Source organism: Aristolochia californica, unplaced genomic scaffold (assembly GCF_029961685.1).
Source record: "Aristolochia californica isolate CCGP_79_NKW_82.1479 unplaced genomic scaffold, dmAriCali1.0.hap1 SCAF_12, whole genome shotgun sequence".
In the NCBI taxonomy this organism is placed as follows: Eukaryota; Viridiplantae; Streptophyta; class Magnoliopsida; order Piperales; family Aristolochiaceae; genus Aristolochia; species Aristolochia californica.
The window spans coordinates 21,337,700-21,357,549 of record NW_027181793.1 but is presented as its reverse complement, the minus strand read 5'-3'; the positions used below and the strand labels follow the sequence as shown (position 1 = coordinate 21,357,549).

Sequence of the window (19,850 nt, the reverse complement as noted above, 5' to 3'; positions counted from 1 at the left end):
AACCCCCTTCTCAAATTCTAATAAATATCTGCTAGCAAAACCCAACTCTAGTTCATCGATACAGGCAACATTGATTCATATGTTAACATCATAAAAAAAGTTCCAATGCTATTATTACGAGAGTATTTATTTCCTTTTCCAATTTAAAGTAAGTTGGTTAACAAAATTAAAAATTAAAAATATGTAGGGAAAGAAACATATAATCGGGTACTAATTCCCAGTAAAATATTTTTGTTGTATTTACGTATTAATTGATAATATTTTATAATCTATATTAACAAGATGAAAAACCAATAAAAAATATTTTAAAAGAAAAGGTTAGTTTTTTTCACACTCCTACATGCCCCTGATTTTGAAATTAATGCCTACATACCCTCATGATATCATAAAAGAAATGTCTAAACACCCTTGCGACTAACTTTAATTAAAATATTTTATTAGGAAATTCTTTTTACATTTTTTCATTATGCACACTAACACAAAAAATACTTTCTACTATACTTTCTATTGCGCATACTAACATAAAAAAATTCAATTGTCGTCTCTTTCACTTTCACTTTTACTTCCTCTAAGTGATCACTTCTTCTATGCCGCTTGTTTTGTATTCTCTTACACACCAGAATCTGTTTGAAGTTGTAACCCATTTAGATTTTATAACTTTGGGGAAGAAAATTTGGCAGCATCGATGCATTTTTTTAAAGCATATTTTGATAGAGATTTTAATTTCCATTTTGAAAAAATCATGTAAAAGAAAAAGTTCAATTTCGTTAATGTCGAACTGGTGAAGTTTGGAAAAAAGACCTATCGATTTTTCCATTCAAAGCTGCATGCTAGACCAGCCGCTGCGCAGCAGCCATTGATTGATGACAAACACAGGATGAAAGGAACAAAAACTGATCAACACTGAAAAAGCAATCTAAGAAGTAAAACGTGGCGAGGACTTAGAAAAAAGTGTGAGAAGTGTAAATTCATACTTGAGACAGAGGATTCCACTGCCAGATAGTGTAGATGACTTGGTGATCCTTCAAATATGGGTAGTTACCCGGTACAGCTTTTACTAGCGGATGGTTAAGGGAATGGTCAAGGTGTTCTTACTGGGTTTCATCAGTCTCAATAGGCTGAATAACTGAAGCATTAGCAGCAGTATAGTAATAGGTAGGGATGTCCTCATTGAACTCCTGAGGAAATGGGTGAGGGGGCATTCCAATCTCAACAGTTTCTTCTAGCATTTGAATCACTTTGCTCATTGTGGGTCTGTTTGCAGGGATGTGTTGAATGCACCAAAGCCCTACCAAAGACATCTTTTCCAGAATCTCTTCTTCCTCTTCTTCTCCTTCTCCTTCTCCTTTCGGTGCCTTCGTTCCCTCTGTCTCAACTGGACTTACTTGGCCGACGAAACCTCTCACTTTTAGCTCACCTCTCTCTGCTTTCTTGAAGATCCAGTCAGGAAAATAAACTTGGCTAGTATTCTCCTCACCCAAATCACAATTCCTCCTCCTTCCTGCCATTTCTAAGAGAAGCATTCCATAACTATACACATCAGACTTGTCGGTTATAGGTCCATAAGTCTTGGTCCACATCTCCGGTGCAGCATATCCTGGTGTCCCTTGGGCATGTGTTAAGGACACATGACTGTGATCTTTGTCGACCATTCTTGCTAACCCGAAATCTGCCACTTTAGCAGAGAAGTTTGAGTTTAATAAAACATTATGAGGCTTAATATCAAGATGTAAAATTCTGCTTCTACATCCCTCATGTAAGTAAAATATGCCCCTGGCAGTCTCCATTGCTATATTATAAATTTGTTGAGAGGTGAGATTCATCTTTTCTTCTTTCCCTTCTTGTTGTTCTTCCTGATCCTTACCATAGATATATTTATCCAATGAACCCCTCTCCATGAATTCGTAAACCAGTGCTTTGTTCTTGCCTTGGGCGCAATAACCCAATAGTCCCACCAGATTGTGATGGTGAATTCTCCCTACAGTTGCAACTTCATTCATGAATTGTTTCTCACTCTGCTTTAATCTCTTCAAGAGCTTAACTGCGACAGATCCACTTCCTTCAATGGATCCCTTGTAGACACTCCCAAATCCTCCCTCTCCTAGCTTGGTGGAGAAATTGGAGGTGAACTTCTTTATTTGAGAGAAAGAGAATCTTCTTGGTGAAATTCCATCAACCACACCTTTGAAATCTGTTTCTGTACTGAACTTATCATTGCTACCACTTTCATCATCCTTTTCGCTTTCTGCTTTCCTCCCGATCACACAGACGATCACTGCTGTTGCGATTGCAAGCAGAACAACTACAGATGCAGAAACAGATATAGCTGCACACAGGGAAGGGAGAAAATCATCAAATTAGGTTTCTGCAGGAAATAGAAAGTAAAGAAAGGAAAAAATAATTCCCTTTTTTTCCTGGATCATTGGTGACGGAGAGTTTGGATTTACCTGCAATAACTCCTTTTGAAAGCTTGGATTTGCCACCCCTTGGCAACCAAGTTCGCAGATCTTCATTCACTCCTGATAAACCAAGACCATGTCAGAGTTCAAATAGTAAAATCAAGACAAGGATCCAATTGAGTACAAACAGACTCACCGTCACTGCAATTCAATCGATGAGCACTTGAAGCGCAGAAGCACATGAAAATTCCACTAGGACTGGAACCGCACCTCCCTCCGGTAGTCTGGCAACTCCGGCAAACCTTGGACGTCGTGTACCGGTTCTTCTGACCCCTCTTGAGGTAGTCTCTCAAATCTCTAATAGCAGTCACATTAACGTCCTCCGCTGTAAAAGCGAAGAAGTTCTCACACTCTGGGTAGCTAACGAAGCCTGAAGTGTAGAGACAGAGGTTGTTACCCGTCGTAGTCCCGTTGCAGCTCATGCAAGAGCTCGGCTGGAGACTCCTCGCCTCCGCCGATCTTGGTCTCTGGGTACAATTGAGGTGGGTGCCGTACTTGTACTCCTTGGTGAGGCTGAGGATGTTGGGATCCACCCTGAAGCTCTTTCTCGTGACAGGTCCACAACCAAAGAGCGCGTCGAAGGCGAGGAAGAGTGCGATACCGGCTGAGTCGATGCTGAAATTGCTCACCACGCGGGTGGGCTCTGCAGTAGGGATCTTGTTGCTGGCTAGGACTAGATGCTCATTGTTGACACAGGTGACTCTGAGGTCAGGGTGCCCACAAAAACTTGGGACATTAAAAGGGTAGAGCAGGGAGAGGTTGCCACAAGTGGAGGTACCACAGGTGTTGTAGTAGTATGCCGGGTCTGCGCTGATTACTTCCTGCGTCTGACTCGCTGAGAAGAAGATACGGAGGGAAAGTATGACCATAGAGAAGATGAAACGAGCCACCGCCATGGTGGTAGTGATTCACAACTGGGTTTCAATCTCCTCCACGAAGAAGAGAAAGAAGATGTTAGGCAAGCAAAGGAAGAACAAACTTGTTCTTGAGAAGCATCACCCTAGCCCTCTCTTCCTCAAACCAAGCTCTGGCAGTTTTATAAGCATGAAAGATTCGGGAATGGTTTTCAGCATGTTTGAACCAGGCTTGACAATTTGTGTCTGGACTGGAAGCTTTGTTGTTGGTCTTTCACGGCACGACCAATCCATGGCGGATCCTAACGCGGTGTTGTTGATATCGGTAGATCGAAGCCCAAGATATCAAAACGGTCGTCTAGTCTGTTCAAAGTGCAATCGATAGAGACTCAAAAGAAAAATTGTAACTGATGAACAATTACAATTGTCCATTATCCTTACATCTAAGAGAAAACTACCCCAGAATGGGTCTAACTCATGGAACGTGTCTAACTCATGCGGGAGTCTTTTGCGATGAGGTTTCCTTTACTAAAATGTTGAACTAGATGGAGATTTGAAGTTTCTTCAACTAGATTGTGCACTTAATAACCTTAAGAAGTTGGGAAATAAAACAGGAAACGGTAGAACTTGTTACTGAAGAATTGACCCAATATTACTGATGGCATGAGATCTCAGGAACTGGTTGGTGTTCTCTTTCTCTGATTTCCTCTTAACGTGTCATTTTAATTCCATTGATGTTGATCTAAACATTAAATCTGCCTCTCCCCCCCCCCGTCTCTAACATTTTTGTATCCTTCCATTGCAGTGATTGTTTCATAGAAAAAGAGGTTTTAGCTTTCGATTTGCTGCCTTTTACTGAAAAAAAGAACGCGGTTACAGGGACAAGATATACAAACCTAGACAACATTCATTTTGACAAGCCTTATGAGCTTAGATTCTTTATCTCAAGGAGACCAAAGTCTTCTGCATTTATTGAAGAAAAGAAACGGCAAGCCAGGATTCTATCTTCCATAACGCTGAAAGCCATAAATGTAATGCCCTATTTATGAACGAGTCTTCATATCTAATTCAAATGAGTAAATCTACTACCTTGTTTCATTGTCTTGTTTCTTTATTTTTTCTTCTTAAGTAAATATCTAAACTAAATTTTTTTGCAAGTTATTTTTAGTTTAAATCTTCCTGTGATCTTTCGCTATGATATAGATTTATAATGTATCCTATAATAGTGTTATGCATAAAATGTATTCGGCAATTCATAATGTATAGCCCTTGATGCATGTGTTTTTAAGGGTGTTACGTTAATATGACCCGATATGTGGGTGTAACCTATAACCCCCTTCTCAAATTCTAATAAATATCTGCTAGCAAAACCCAACTCCAGTTCATTGATACATGCAACACTGATCCATATGTTAACATCATAAAAAAGTTCCAGTGCTATTATTATGAGAGTATTTATTCCCTTTTTTCGAGTTAAAGTTAGTTCGTTAACAAAATTAAAAATTAAAAATATGTAGGGAAAGAAACATATAATCGGGTACTAATTCCCTATAACATATTTTTGTTGTATTTACGTATTAATTGATAATCTTTTATAATATATATTAACAAGTAAAAAAATCAATAAAAAATAATTTTAAAGAAAAGGTTAGTTGTCTTCACATTCCTGCATGCCCCTAATTTTGAAATTAATGCCTACATACCCTCATGATATCATAAGAAAATTTCTCAACACACTTGCAACCAACTTTAATTAAAATTTAAAAATAACAATAAATCAAGCACTTTGTAAAAAATTGATAAAAGAATAGTGGAGCCCTTGCCGAGTTCATTGCAGGTAGTTAGGGTAATGGGGAAGCTCCCATCTCCTACTTCACAAATGGTGAATTTGTCATTTAGTTGGAAATCAATTCATGGGTCTTTAGACAATTAGACAAATTGAAGGACAAACCCAAGTCCAAAAGATGATGGTGAGAATACTCTAGGGGAAAGAATTATATGCTTAATCTATTAGCTAAAGGTTTCATACTATCCTTGGGTTTTATTGTTTTTATGATAACAAAATGGTCGCTTGAAAGTGTTATTTATAGTTAGAATAATACTAATTAATGATAACGATTAACCCTAAACCCCAATTAGCTTTATATTTACTTAAAATTAATTGAGAATGACACAAGAGTCATCAAAAGCAGAAATTTCAACATTGTGAAAAGCTGCCTTTGAGGGTGTTTGAAGTATGCTTGAACCACCTCGAGTAGGGTTGGTCCTCTAGTTGCCTCTAGTGTTCAAGTTTGTGCTTTTTCCTTATGAATTTAAGGGATTTAACCTCCAACGATCAGAAAATGGGTGGTTGGTCCTCTTGCTAAATGTGTCAAGAACTTTTTTGAAATCATTTTAGAGCAAGAACTTCTCATTCCCACATGCCATTGCATACAAATCATTCTATAGAATCCCAACATTGTATTTCTTCTCATTCTCCCTCCAACTCTTGTTAATGCTTCAAAATCAATAAGTTCCATTGCTTGAGTTGTGATTTTTATTCTCTTTCTCCGATTTCCTTCTCTTTCTATCCCCTCCCTCTCTTGGACCTTAAACCATAAAATTACTCTCATCCTTTCAAACCCTCTCAGCCAAATTTCTTAAACCTCTCTCATCTCACCAAGGTATTTTACTCGTCCCCAATTTGTGAATTTTATATATTTATTGAATAAATAACCTTAATTTAATTTTTTTAATTATTTATTTAAGTTAGAAAAGTTGAAATCTATCTTAGTTTATTAATTAAAAAGTTACATAAAACTATCTTATAAAAGTTAAATTTATTAAAATATTTTATTAGGAAATTCCTTTTACATATTTTCATTAAGCACACTAACACAAAAAAATACTTTCTACAATACTTTCTATTGCACATACTAACATAAAAAAAAAATACTTTCGTTAGGAAAAGTAGATCACCTTGTAATTAACTTTCACTTTCACTTCCATTCAAAGAGCTATGCATTTTTTCATTCAAAGCTGTGTGCTAGTCCAATAGCTGCATAGCAGCCATTGATTGGTGACAAACATAGGATGAAAGGAAGAAAAAACGATCATTGATGGGTGGCATCGAACGGAGCCGGTTTGCGAGCGGCTCGACCTCGGCTTGGTTTGATTCTATTTATTTGGATCTCGATCGAACAGAGCAGGTTCGTGAGCGGCTTGAGCTTGAGCTTCGCTCGGTTCTATTCGATTTATCTGGATCTCGAACTCCATATAAGGTTCATTTGAGTTAATGAGCCAAGTTCGACTGAACCATGGTTCGGTTTAAAAGCTCGTGAGTCGGCTCGTTAAATTAACGAGGGTTCGGGAGTTGGACTGGGGGGGGGGGTCGGCCGCCTTCATTGCTGCACAGTTTGATTTCTTCCTTTCCTTGTCTGCCTTCACTGCTGTTTCGTCGCCGCCACTTCCATTTCTGTGGCCTTTGTTGCAACCTTCAGCCCCAACGAAAACTCCTTACCGGCGCCGGTAGACCACCATGGCCCTCGTGTCATCTCGAAGGAAAACCAAATACCCTAGTTAGGGGAGAAATAAATTTTCCCCCTGCGCGTGAAGACATCGTGCGATTTCGCATGTGCGAAATCATAAGCAGGTGAAAAAAAACTCTTTCTTGAACTTCGACTGTCTCTTCCTCATTGCTCTTGAAGAGACTCAAATTGTTTGAGGTATTTTCTTAATGTTAACCCCACTCAAGTTTTTCATAAGAACAGATTGGTAGCATTTCAGAACTGTTGTTGTATGAATCCATGCTCCGAAGAAAAAAACAAAACATGGGCATACGAGTAAGTCATCCAAAACCATTTTTCTTAAATTTTTTCTCTGTTTTCATGATCTGGTTTTCTAGTATTTGAATCAGAATGATCTGATAGAGTACAAATGGACAAAACTAGCGTTGTCTTTCAAAGGAATGTTTTTGTATTTGATTACTGAATAAATTTTATGCATAATTATGTAATTTTTATGAATAATTTTATGCATAGTATATAGATAATTTTATGTAGGGTTAATATACAAAGGTTATGTCCAATTTTAAATAGAGGTTATGCCTAATTTAATGTTAAATGTATGCATAATCTCATATACAATTTATTTGACATATATTTTATGCAAAGTTTTAAATGTAGGTTGGAGCTCAAACTCGGTTAAAATTGTTGGGCTCGAGCTCGATTACAATTTTAGGCTCGAGGTTAGGCTCGGCTGGAGCTCAAGTTTGAAATATTTAAATTAAACTCGGCTCGAATATAGGTAGGCTTGGGCTCGGCTTGGCTAGGCTCGATGCCACCCCTACGACGATCAACACTAAAAAGGCCATCTAACAAGTAAAACGTGGCGGGGACTTAGAAAAAAGATTAAGAAGTGTAAATTCATACTTGAGGTAGAGGATTCCACTGCAAGATAATGTAGATGACTTGGTGATCCTTCAAATATGGGTGGTTTGTAAATTCATACTTGAGGTAGAGGATTCAACTGCAAGATAATGTAGATGACTTGGTGATCCTTCAAATATGGGTGGTTTGTAAATTCATACTTGAGGTAGAGGATTCCACTGCAAGATAATGTAGATGACTTGGTGATCCTTCAAATATGGGTGGTTTACCCACTACAACTTTTACAAGCGGAAATGCATCATTTCTTGGAATTTCATGATACAACTCAAAAATTAAATTTTTAATATAATTGAGAATTAAAAGTTTAATACTTAACATAACATAACAAATCAATAATAAATAATAATGAACTTTTCAAGTGAATTTAACAAAAAATTATTAAATAACATATGTTTAGGCCTATAAAATAATCATCTAAGAAATAAATAATTTTTTTATAGGTCTCATGATTAAAATTTAGCGGATAAATACACCCTCACCATTGATGGCAACTAATGGGTCAGCTAGACATCTTTTGGAGAGAATTGTACCCTTTTAACTTTATAATTTAATATTTTTTGAATATAAAAATAGATGGGATTTCTTCTCTCTTCTTTCGATTACAAAAGAGGAAAGCCAAGGGCCTCACCCTCCCTGTTGGAGCAGTAAGGGAGAGGACCTCACCTCTCCCACAAGTCTCACTGGACTAATTTTAAATGCAAGTGAGTATGCTTCTTGGTGAATCAAAAATTTGTTATCCCAGTGTAAGTTTTCCCTCCATAATCAAAAGAAATAAATACCCTGTAGTAACTATTTGCTTCTTGTTCCAAGATACAATTCTGCGTTTTAAAACCTCTTAGAATACCTCAAATACAAGCAAAAGGAGTCTTTACATAACAGCATGGTGGTCATGGATGATGGAACCTGGTCTGCAAAACCCATCAAGGTGTTCTTAATGGGTTTCATCACTCTCACTAGACCGAATAGCTAAAGTCTTACCAGCAGCAAAGTAAAAGATAGGGAAGTCCTCATTGAACTCCAGAGGACATGGGTGAGCGGGCATTCCATCAAGTTGTTCTTAATGGGTTTCATCAGTCTCATTAGGCTGAATAACTGAAGCCTTGACGGCAGTAAAGTAACAGGTAGGGACGTCCTCATTGAACTCCTGAGGAAATGGGTGAGGGGGCATTCCAATCTCAACAGTTCCTTCAAGCATTTGAATCACTTTGCTCATTGTGGGTCTATTTGCAGGGATGTGTTGAATGCACCAAAGCCCCACCAAAGACATCTTTCCCAGAATCTCTTCTTCCTCTCCTTCCTCTTCTCCTTTCTGTGCCTTCGTTACCTCTGTCTCAACTGGACTTACTTGGCCGACGAAACCTCTCACTTTTAGCTCACCTCTCTCTGCTTTCTTGAAGATCCAGTCAGGAAAATAAACTTTGCTAGTATTCTCCTCACCCAAATCATAATTCTTCCTTCTTCCTGCCATTTCTAAGAGAAGCATTCCATAACTATACACATTAGACTTTTCTGTTATAGGTCCATAAGTCTTGGTCCACATCTCTGGGGCAGCATATCCTGGTGTCCCTTGAGCATGTGTTAAGGACACATGACTGTGATCTTTGTCGATCATTCTTGCTAATCCGAAATCTGCCACTTTAGCTGAGAAGTTTGAGTTTAATAAAACATTATGAGGCTTAATATCAAGATGTAAAATTCTGCTTCTACATCCCTTATGTAAGTACAATATGCCCCTAGCAGTCTCCATTGCTATATTATATATTTGTTGAGAGGTGAGATTCATCTTTTCGTCTTTCCCTTCTTGTTGTTCTTCCTGATCCTTACCATAGATATATTTATCCAATGAACCCCTCTCCATGAATTCGTAAACCAGTGCTTTGTTCTTGCCTTGGGCGCAATAACCCATTAGTCCCACCAGATTGTGATGGTGAATTCTCCCTACAGTTGCAACTTCATTCATGAATTGTTTCTCACTCTGCTTTAATCTCTTCAAGAGCTTTACTGCGACAGCTCCACTTCCTTCAATGAATCCCTTGTAGACACTCCCAAATCCTCCCTCTCCGAGCTTGGTGGAGAAATTGGAGGTGAACTTCTTTATTTGAGAGAAAGAGAATCTTCTTGGTGAAATTCCATCAACCACACCTTTGAAATCTGTTTCTGTCCTAAACTTATCATCGCTACCACTTTCATCATCCTTTTCGCTTTCTGCTTTCCTCCGGATCACACAGACGACCACTGCTGTTGCAATTGCAAGCAGAACAACTACACATGCAGAAACAGATATAGCTGGACACAGTGAAGGGAGAAATCATCAAATTAGGTTTCAGCATGAAATAGAAGGTAAACAAAGGAAAAAATAGCTCACTTTTTTTGCTGGTTGCTGTGTTAAAGTTGTTAGAAGGAACTATTCCTTCGGGACTATTTTTAGTCCTTGGACCAGTTCTTCCGGATTGTTAAACCGAAGAACTTTCTGTGTTTTTTGTAAGGCTATTTGTAAGCCATCTTAATCTTTTCAATAAACAGATTTTTCAGCTTGAAAATAATCGACTTCTGGTATCAGAGCAGTGTTAACCAGTTCGGCGACGATTCTGGGAGGAAAATTCCGATCGGCGAAGCCGCAGCCATAGGAGGGAAGTCCTGTGCTGTTGCAGGAACCAGCGTCGCGGCGGCCTGAAACTAATTCCGCCCGCGCCTTTGTGCTCGCTATTTCGGTGGTGAGGCCTCAGCGTCGGGAAGTCTGAAATCTTCCCGTCCCATGCTGTTTCAGAAACCAGCATCGCGGCGGCCTGAAATTAATTCCGCCCGTGCCTCTGTGCTCGCTCTCTGCTGGTGCTCGCTATTTCGCTATTTCGGTTGGAAAATCTGATATCTTCCTGTCCCGTTCTGTTTCTGGAATCAACTGTTCATCTTACCGGACCCGCGACCAACCCGTGGTGTTTCAGGAACCTCGTGTCATCTTACCGGAGCCAGCGATGACGATGGCCTGAAATTAATTCCGCCCAAAGTTATGGAGCGGAATTAATTTGAACCATCGCGTGCAGACCAGACCCGGACCAGCCGGACCCGAGCCGAGTCAACTTTTGAGGCTAGTAAACGAGTGCAGATAAGACCCGGACCAGACCAGACCAGCGACCTGAACCGGATCAGACCGGACCAGCAACCCGAATTGGACTAGACCGGAGCTTAGTAAGATTGGCAACTGAATGTAGTTTTATTCAACCAATAATTCCAAAGCTCGATAAACGCTATGATCACTTGTATATGCTCATGGAAATTTTTTTGCGCTCGAATGAATATTGGGACTTGATAGAGGAAGGAATCTCTACGCCAAAAGTAGGGGCAAACCCACATAAGGACAAAAGAAGGTGATTGCATATGCAAAGCTAAAGTACAAGGGGGCGACAAGGGTATAACATGTACAACGACAAACACTTTGAAAGAAATTTGAGGTGCTCAACATGACGGTAAGAAAATCTATGAATGAATATTTTGCTCAAACCCTTACTATAACCAACAAGATGAGGGTTCATGGTGAGAAAATGGAGGATATTGTGGTCATTAAAAATATTCTAAGATTTATGACTACAAAAATCAATTATGTTGTGTGCACTATTGAAGACACCTTGTTCATTGATGTACTACAAAGCAATCTTCTAGTGCATGAACAACGCATGAATATTCATATTGTGGAATAACAAGCATTGAAGGTTACTTATGAAGGACAATCAGGAGGAAGAGGACGAGGTCTTGCATATTTAGAGGAAGAGGACGAGGTAGGCAAAACTTTGACAAGTCTACCATTGAGCGTTACAATTGTCATAAACTTAGATATTTTCAATATGAATGCCCAACAAAGGGGACAGAGACAAAGGCACACTATGCAGAAGTTAATGAAGAAATATTGTTAATGGCATATGTGGACTCCAAGGAAGCTAGTAAAGAGAAGTTATGGTTCCTTGATTCAGGTTACAGTGAAGTGTTGGACAACTACAAGAAAAGGGGCTTGCAATTCTCATACAACATATGAAATATAAAATTTATCATCCTGAGAGGAGATTGATCATAGAGACTGCAATGACCACAAATAGAATGTTCATCTTACCTACCCAAAAACAACTAAAAGAAGAAATATATTTTTCTTCTCTTACAGAAGATCCAGCTCAGCTTTGGCACTTTAGATATGGACATTTAAGCTTCAATGACTTAAAAACTCTTCAACAAAAAAGAATGGTGAATGGATAGTCTCAATTTACAGCTCCTTCGACGGTATGTGAAGACTGTTTGGTAGGAAAACAACGCAGAGAACCATTTCCAAAAGAGAGCACATGGAGGGCTTCTTAGAATATTCAATTGGTGCATGTCGACATCTGTGGTCCAATCAACCCTACTTCAAACGGCGAGAAAAAGTACCTAATGACTTTCATTTATGATTTTAGCCGCAAAACTTGGGTTTATTTCTTAGTAGATAAATTAGAAGCTTTCATTACTTTTAAGAATTATAAGAGTCATGTTGAGAAAGAAACTGGTTCATATATAAAATGTTTTTGCATTGATCGTGGAGGAGAATTTACATCACACGAGTTCACAATTTTTTGTAAGAAAAATGGCATACGTAGACAACTGACTGCAACATATACTCCACAACAGAATGGAGTTGCAGAAAAGAAAGAACCAAACCATTATGAATATGGTTCGAAGCATGCTTTAAGGAAGAAAGGTTCCAAAAAATTTTTGGGCCGAAGCAGTCAATTAGACTATCTATGTTCTAAATAGAAGTTCAACTTTGATAGTTAAAAACATGAATCTAGAAGAAGCTTGGAGTGGAATTAAACCATCACTTGATTGTTTTAGAGTGTTTGGTTGCATATCACATATTCGTATTCTTGATAATAAGAGGACTAATCTTGATGATAAGAGTGTGAGATGTATTCTACTCGGAGTTCGTGAGGATTCGAAGGCATACATATTGTATGATCCAGTTTCTCAAAAGATAATAATAAGCAGAGATGTGAAGTTTGAAGAATAAAATAATTGGGATTGAAGCAAGAGTCATAAAGAAGCTATTATAGCTGATCTAAACCAGGGAGAAAATGACTAATAATCTCTCACAATAAATAAAAATAGTGGAAACATTGAAGTTGATCACCGTGATAATTCAACAAAAGATATAGAAGGTGATCATTCATATGAATCAAATGAAGAAAATATGAGTAATGGCAATGAAGAAAGAGTCAGAAGGCCACCAGCTTGGATGAGAGATTATGAAAGTGGAGAAGGTATCTTTGAGGAAGAAAATACTGCATACCAAGCTTTGTTTGTAGGCAATGATCCAGTCTTATTTGGCAATCCTGTGAAAAGTATGAAGTGGAGAAAACCAATAGATACAGAAATAGAAGCAATAGAGAGAAATGATACGTGGATTTGACAGACTTAGCTGCTGAAGCAAAGAAGATTGGGGTAAAATGGGTTTACGAGATAAAGCTCAATGAGAATGGAGAAATGGATAAGAACAAAACCCGATTGGTCACAAAGGGATACACTAAAAAACATGGAGTAGATTATACTGAGTTTTTTCACCTGTTGCTCGGTTAGATGCAATTCGACTGGTGATTTCTCTTGCAGCTCTAAAGGAATGAACAATCTACCAATTAGACGTAAAATCAGCCTTCTTTCATGGTGAACCTTAGTGAAAAAGTATTTTTCGAACAACCTCTTGGCTATGAACAAAAGGGCAATGAGCAGAAGGTTTTGAGACTGAAAAAAAACCTTGTATGGACTTAAACAAACTCCACAAACTTGGTATAGTCATATTGAGACCCATTTTATGAAATAAGGATTTGAGAAATGCCACCATGAACAAACTTTATTCATCAAGACTGGAAATGGATGTAAGATCTTAATTGTGTGTCTCTATGTGGATGATCTTATATTTACTGGGAATGATGAGTTTATGTTTGCTGAATTTAAAAAAAATGATCCCTGAATTTGATATGACTGATCTTGGAAAAATGAGATACTTTCTTGGCATTGAAGTGATACAAAGATCAGATGGCATCTTTATTAGTCAAAAGAAATATGTGCAAGAAGTGTTGGAGAGGTTCAACATGGACAAGTGCAACCCAGTTTGCAATCCTATGGTTCCTAGATTCAAGCTCATGAAAAATGGACATGGAGTGAGGATAGACAATACTTTCTATAAGCAAATTGTGGGAAGTTTTACGTATTTGACTGCCACTTGTCTAGATGTTATGTTTGTAGTGAGTCCCATCAATAGATTCATGGATTGCCCTACTAAACTTCATTTCCAAACAACAAATAGGATATTAATGTATTTGAAAGGTACTATTGATTTTGGTGTGTTCTATAAGAAGGGAGGAAGTCAGGAATTGATTGCTTATACAGATAGTGATTATGTTGGAGATTTAGATGAGAGGAAAAACACTTCAAGTTATGTGTTTATGTTGGGCTCAGGAGCAGTGTTTTGGTCCTCGAAGAATCAACCTGTAGTCGCCTTGTCCACTACTGAAGCTGAGTTCATTGTTGCAACCTCATGTACCTGTCAAGCAATATGGATAAATAGGATATTGGAAAATCTCAATCATGTTCAACATGATTCCATAACCGTTTACTGTGATAACAGTTCAGCAATCAAGCTTTCTAAAAATCCAGTGATGCATGATCACTGCAAACACATTGATGTTCACTTTCATTTCCTTCATAAACTCACAAAAGATGAAATTGTAAAGATGGTTCATTGTCATACGCAGGAGTAAGTTGCAGATATAATGACTAAGCATTTAAAGCTTTATGCGTTCTTGAATATACGCGGTCTGTTAGGTGTTTGTTCGGATTCAGGTGTAAACTGACGGCTAAAAACATTCAATTTAAGAGAAGATGTTAAAATTGTTAGAAAGAGCTATTCCTTCGAGATTATTTTTAGTCCTTAGACCAGTTCTTCAGATTGTTAAACGGAAGAACTATTTGTAAGTCATCTTAATCTTTTCAATAAAAGGATTTTTTAGGTCCAAAATAATCAACATGGTGACGGATGAGTTTGGTTTTACCTGCAATAACTCCTTTTGAAAGCTTGGATTTGCCACTCATTGGCAACCAAGTTCGCAGATCTTCACTCACTCCTGATAAACCAAGACCATGTCCGAAATATATAAGCTACTGCTAACCAGAGACGGAGGTAAAGAGCACCCATGGTGTCCCAGAGTTCAAATAGTAAAATCAAGACAAGGATCCAATTGAGTATAAACAGACTCACCGTCACTGCAATTCAATCGATGAGCACTTGAAGCGCAGAAGCACATGAAAACCCCACTAGGACTGGAACCGCACCTCCCTCCGGTAGTCTGGCAATTCCGGCAAGCCGTCGTCGTCGTTTACCGGATCTTGAAACCCCTCTTAAGGTAGTCTCTCAAATCTTTAATAGCAGTCACATTAACGTTCTCCGTTGTGAAAACGAAAAAGTTCTCACACTCAGGGTAGCTAACGATGATTGAAGTGTAGGGTGCCGTACTTGTACTCGTTGGAGAGGGACAAGATGTTGGAGTTCATTATGAAGCTCTTTCTCGTTACAGGTCCACAGCCAAAGAGCGCGTCGCTGGCGATGAAGAGTGAGATACCGGCTGAGTCAATGCTGAAATTGCTCACCATGCGGTGGGGCTCTGCAGTAGGGATATTTGTACTGGAGAGGACGAGACGCTCATTGTTGACACAGGTGACTCTGAGGTCAGGGTGCCCACAAAATCTTGGGACATTAAAAGGGTATAGCAGGGATAGGTTGCCGCAAGTGGAGGTGCCACAGGTGTTGTAGTAGTATGCCGGGTCTGCGCTGATTACTTCCTGCGTCTGACTCGCTGAGAAGAAGAAACGGAGGGAAAGTATGACCAGAGAGAAGATGAAACGAGCCACCGCCATGTTGGTAGTGATTCACAGCTGGGTTTCAACCTCCTCTACAAAGAAGTGAAAAAAGATGTTAGGCAAGCAAAAGGAAGAACAAACATGTACTTGAGAAGCATCACCCTAGCCCTCTCTTCCTCAAACCAAGCTCTGGCAGTTTTATAAGCACGAAAGATTGACTACTGTATCTGACGTAGACCTTATGAATGGCAGAGGAAGAAGACGGCAATTCGTTTTCCCTTCCAATTAATTTAGTCTTTTCTACAGCAAAGTCAATCTATATATGTGTACAAAAGTGACACGTAGGCTTTGACTGATTACGCATCGTGATGTCATCAGCACTCGGTGAGTCAATTGACACGTCGACAACCATGTCACTATTCTGACACATCAACGCCCAAGTATGATGCCACATCATTATATATTAACACTCATCATGCCATGTCATCTCGCACCACGTGAGCCCTCATGCCATGTCACTATTCTCCTCTCCTCTCCTCTCGCCCTCTCACAGTGCCAACTACCAACGCTCCCCACTGCTCCCCTACTGTCGCCGCTTGGCCTCGCCCTTGCCCTCGACGCCCCCCTCTCAACCGCCCTCTCTTCCTCTTAACCCAGACTTTGTCTCAACCACATCTCTCACTCTTCTTATCTGTTCCTCTTTGTTGATCCTCTCGCTGCCCCTTTCTCAAAACCTAAGCTTATTATTTCATCTCCTTGCTGATCCCTCTCTCAAAACCAAACCCTATAATTTCCTCTCAGCGCCCCCTCTCTTAATACCCTATCATTTCACCCTCTCATCGCCCCCTCTCTCAAAATTGAAGCCCTACTCACCCTCCAAACCCGTATTTGAATTTTAGAAGCTGATTTAACAGGGTGATGTTTTAGAGCTTTTGTTAATTGAATCTAATTACTGTATTTGATTATCATGTTGATTTTAATTTAGGTATTTAATTACTGATTTTCTGTTAATGATTTTTTTGTCAATTGCTGATAAATTAAAATTATTGTAAAGTTTAATTGAAACTTGATTGAATTGATCTCTATATTTATTAATTTTTTGTATTTTAATTTATGGATTCCTATGCCATTGAATGTTGTATTTTTTTAAGGTTCTAGTTTAATTTGGTTTAATTTATGATTTATGCATTTAGTTTAATTTTCTGATTTATAAAGTTGCAGTTTACTCTATTGAGATAAGATTTGCATGATTTTTAGTTGCTAGTTGTTGTTAAATAAATTTGAAGTGTCATGGAATGATCCATGTGGTGAGGAGATTTGGGTGTTATAAATATCCACCACATGGGTTTTTTTTGTTTTGTTTATGTTTTATTATGTTTGACCTAGTTACTAGGATAGGTACAAAGTCTGATTAAGAGTAGGTTGGGTAATGGAGGGTGGGTTGAGTCCAGTTCAAACTAGGCTAAGTCGCCTGCACGGGCGTCCATTAGCCAATGAAACCCGACCCCCATCACTAATGAGGTACGGTTAGTAGTGAATGCGAAATTATATTGGGTTCTACCAGGGGTGTTCAGTGAATTTGAACTTTTTTTGCATTGTTAGAACTAGTCATCTACTATGGAATTAGTTTGATCAATTTTTAAATGTTGTAGAATATTGTTGAATAATTTTGAAGTGTTATGGAATAATTTTGCCATGTGGTGAGAAGATTCGGGTGTTATAAGTAACCACCACACGAAAATAAATTTGTTTATGTTTTATTGTATTTCCATGTGTCCTTAGGGATGGGTAAAGAGTTTATTTAAGAGTAGGTTAGGCAATGGAGGGTGGGTTGAGTCCACTTCAAACTTGGCTGAGTCACCTGCACGGGCGTCCATGAGGCAATGAAACCTAACCCCCATCACTGACGAGGTATGGTTCAAAGACTTCGAAGTCATATGGGGCTCTACCAGGGGTGTTCGGTGAATTTGGACTTAGGTGTGTTTTTGCATTGTTAGGACTAGTCATAAGACTTAGATATTTTTTACATAAATAGACACTTACTAATATATGTAGATTTTGTAGATAATATGGCGTCAGTTATTGGGTTCTTTTGTCGATACAATGGAAAATTGAAGGAGAAGTATGGATATTTTGATAGTTATGATGGAGGTCAATCACGAATCAAAAGGATTACAATTTGTTTTCATGACATTTAATCTTTCATGAAATCTTAATCTCATTCTTCCTAGAAGCTACTAGTCCATCAGGTTCCTTGAAAAATGTTTGATTTGTCATTTACCTCAATGTTTTTTAAGTTTTAATTGACATTTGACTTGGCTATGTTCTACTCCTCTGTATATAGGTTGACCTAGTTGGATATGCAGTTGGAGGAGATTCTTTGTTTCTCATGTAAGAATTTGCACAAAATGGTGCACTGAGTAGTCATTTACACAACCCCGGTACTAATGATCTATAGTTTAAATTCTTTCCTTGATGGTGTTTTGTTTTCATAATATTTCATTTAGATATATTCGCGATTGATTTCCTCCTTGGCAACTGATTCAAAATTTATGCCATGTTTTTTTTGTTCAAGATCACTATGGTGAATTGCTTCCGGTTCATCTCAAGGTGTTCCAAGTTCCACTCCAATTCAATGGACCACTAGAGTTCAAATTGCTCTTGATGCAACAAGGGGACTAGAGTGTATACATAACCACTATGTTCACTGAGATGTGAAGATAAACAATATTCTTCTGGATGCCAAGTTTCAAGCTAAGGTCAGTAATCTGGTCTATGATATTTTATGATATTTGAAACATGTTAAATATCAAGCCTTAATATGAGTGGTTGTGTTAAGAATAATTAGCATGATAAATGTGAAACTATCTATGTTAAGTATTAGCACAAAAACAACACCGGTAACATATGTAGATTATCTGAATGATGATATTTCTATAGAATTTAGTGGAAATATGGTGAAGTTCTTTTGAATTTGATTCTAAATCAACCTATACTAATCAATATCTATCTTGTTAAATGGAACTGAACCAATGTTCAGTTCAAATATTATATGAAGTGGAGTTGAATCCTTGTACTTCTGTCATACTGGCAAAAAAAAAGTGATTATATGAATCAAATTTCTTCCTTGTTCGACAGCGTCGATTGAGCGAAAAGGAGTATTTGTTTTTCCTCTCAGTCTTAGTCTCCGATTTCTTCCTCTAGTCAACTATGTTTTTTTAAGGGTTCTTTATTGCATTTTGCAGTGGAAGAAGAAGCATATGAGGAGACGCAAGAGGAAACGCCAAAAGATGAGGCAGAGATCGAAGTAGAAGCTTTGTTGGGAAGGCAAGATGGATTTTCTCCTTGTGCAATGCTCACGTTGGTGCTTCCCTTGTTAGCCCGCCCCAACTTTCCTTCTTGACCTACCGCGACTACTATTAAAATGGATAACGTTTGGAGTACCCAAACCCCCTTCTTAATTTCAATAAATCCCCAACATATCCTCTCCAATTGACCAAACTACCCTTCTATCTCTTTTATTGTTGGCAAATTTTGAAGAGAGTATTTCCCTTAAATTTCTACTTTTTTTTTGTATACAAAGGAGTAAAAATTAATTGATTTAATTTTTTATTAAAAATACCCTTTTTCTATACTTTATTTGACATGAATTTTTATATTCTTTGACATTTTGATGTAAAATCAATTATTAATATATGACTTCCTTTTACATCCTTCCTTGTTTATTGTTGTAAATACAAGGTAATAAAAAGTGAACTGATAAATTTAATTTTTAAACTCTAAAATAAAATTTTCAAACATTTTTGCAATTAATAAATATTTTAAATTGATAATTAAAAGTATTAAATAGGTAAGAGTAAGATTTATAATTAAATAATCTAATAATTTTATATTCTATTATTGTAAATATAAGGTAACAAAATGTGGACCGAAAATTTTGATTTTTAATCTGTAAAGTAAAATTTTTGAATAATTTTTTAAATTAATAAATATTTTAAATTGATAATAAAATGTGTTAAATAGGTAAGAGTAAGATTTTTTAATTAATTATTAAACTTATTTTATTTTTTATTTTTTTAAATGTTGATAATAAAAAGTGTACCTATAAATTTGATTAAAAAAGTATTGATAAATTTGATTTTTAACTCTAAAATAATTTTTTTTAAAATGTTTAATTACAAAATATTTTAAATTGATAATTAAAAGGTGTCAAATAGGTAAAAGTAAGATTTTTAAATTGA

General features: G+C 37.5%; 1 protein-coding gene and 1 pseudogene across 1 annotated transcript; both read right to left on the bottom strand.

The window, feature by feature from the left end:
* Window positions 1-941: 941 nt before the first annotated feature.
* LOC137946702 (probable receptor-like protein kinase At5g20050) lies at window positions 942-3,355 on the bottom strand. The gene is made up of 3 exons (XM_068793018.1): window positions 2,596-3,355; window positions 2,448-2,519; window positions 942-2,326 (listed from the first exon to the last, which is right to left on the bottom strand). The coding sequence occupies exons 1-3, from the start codon at window positions 3,353-3,355 to the stop codon at window positions 1,092-1,094; spliced, it is 2,067 nt and encodes a 688-aa protein (XP_068649119.1). The 3' UTR covers window positions 942-1,091.
* A 5,368-nt stretch (window positions 3,356-8,723) lies between these two features.
* On the bottom strand, window positions 8,724-15,666 carry LOC137946701 (probable receptor-like protein kinase At5g20050; annotated as a pseudogene).
* Between the last annotated feature and the right edge of the window lie 4,184 nt (window positions 15,667-19,850).

Excerpts from the sequence above, each read along its gene's own strand:
- LOC137946702 (XM_068793018.1), bottom strand. The coding sequence starts at position 3,355 with ATGGCGGTGGCTCGTTTCATCTTCTCTATGGTCATACTTTCCCTCCGT. Across the intron at positions 2,520-2,595 it reads TCGATTGAATTGCAGTGACG|GAGTGAATGAAGATCTGCGA; the intron begins GTGAGTCTGTTT and ends TTGGTTTATCAG. Across the intron at positions 2,327-2,447 it reads TTCAAAAGGAGTTATTGCAG|CTATATCTGTTTCTGCATCT; the intron begins GTAAATCCAAAC and ends CCCTGTGTGCAG.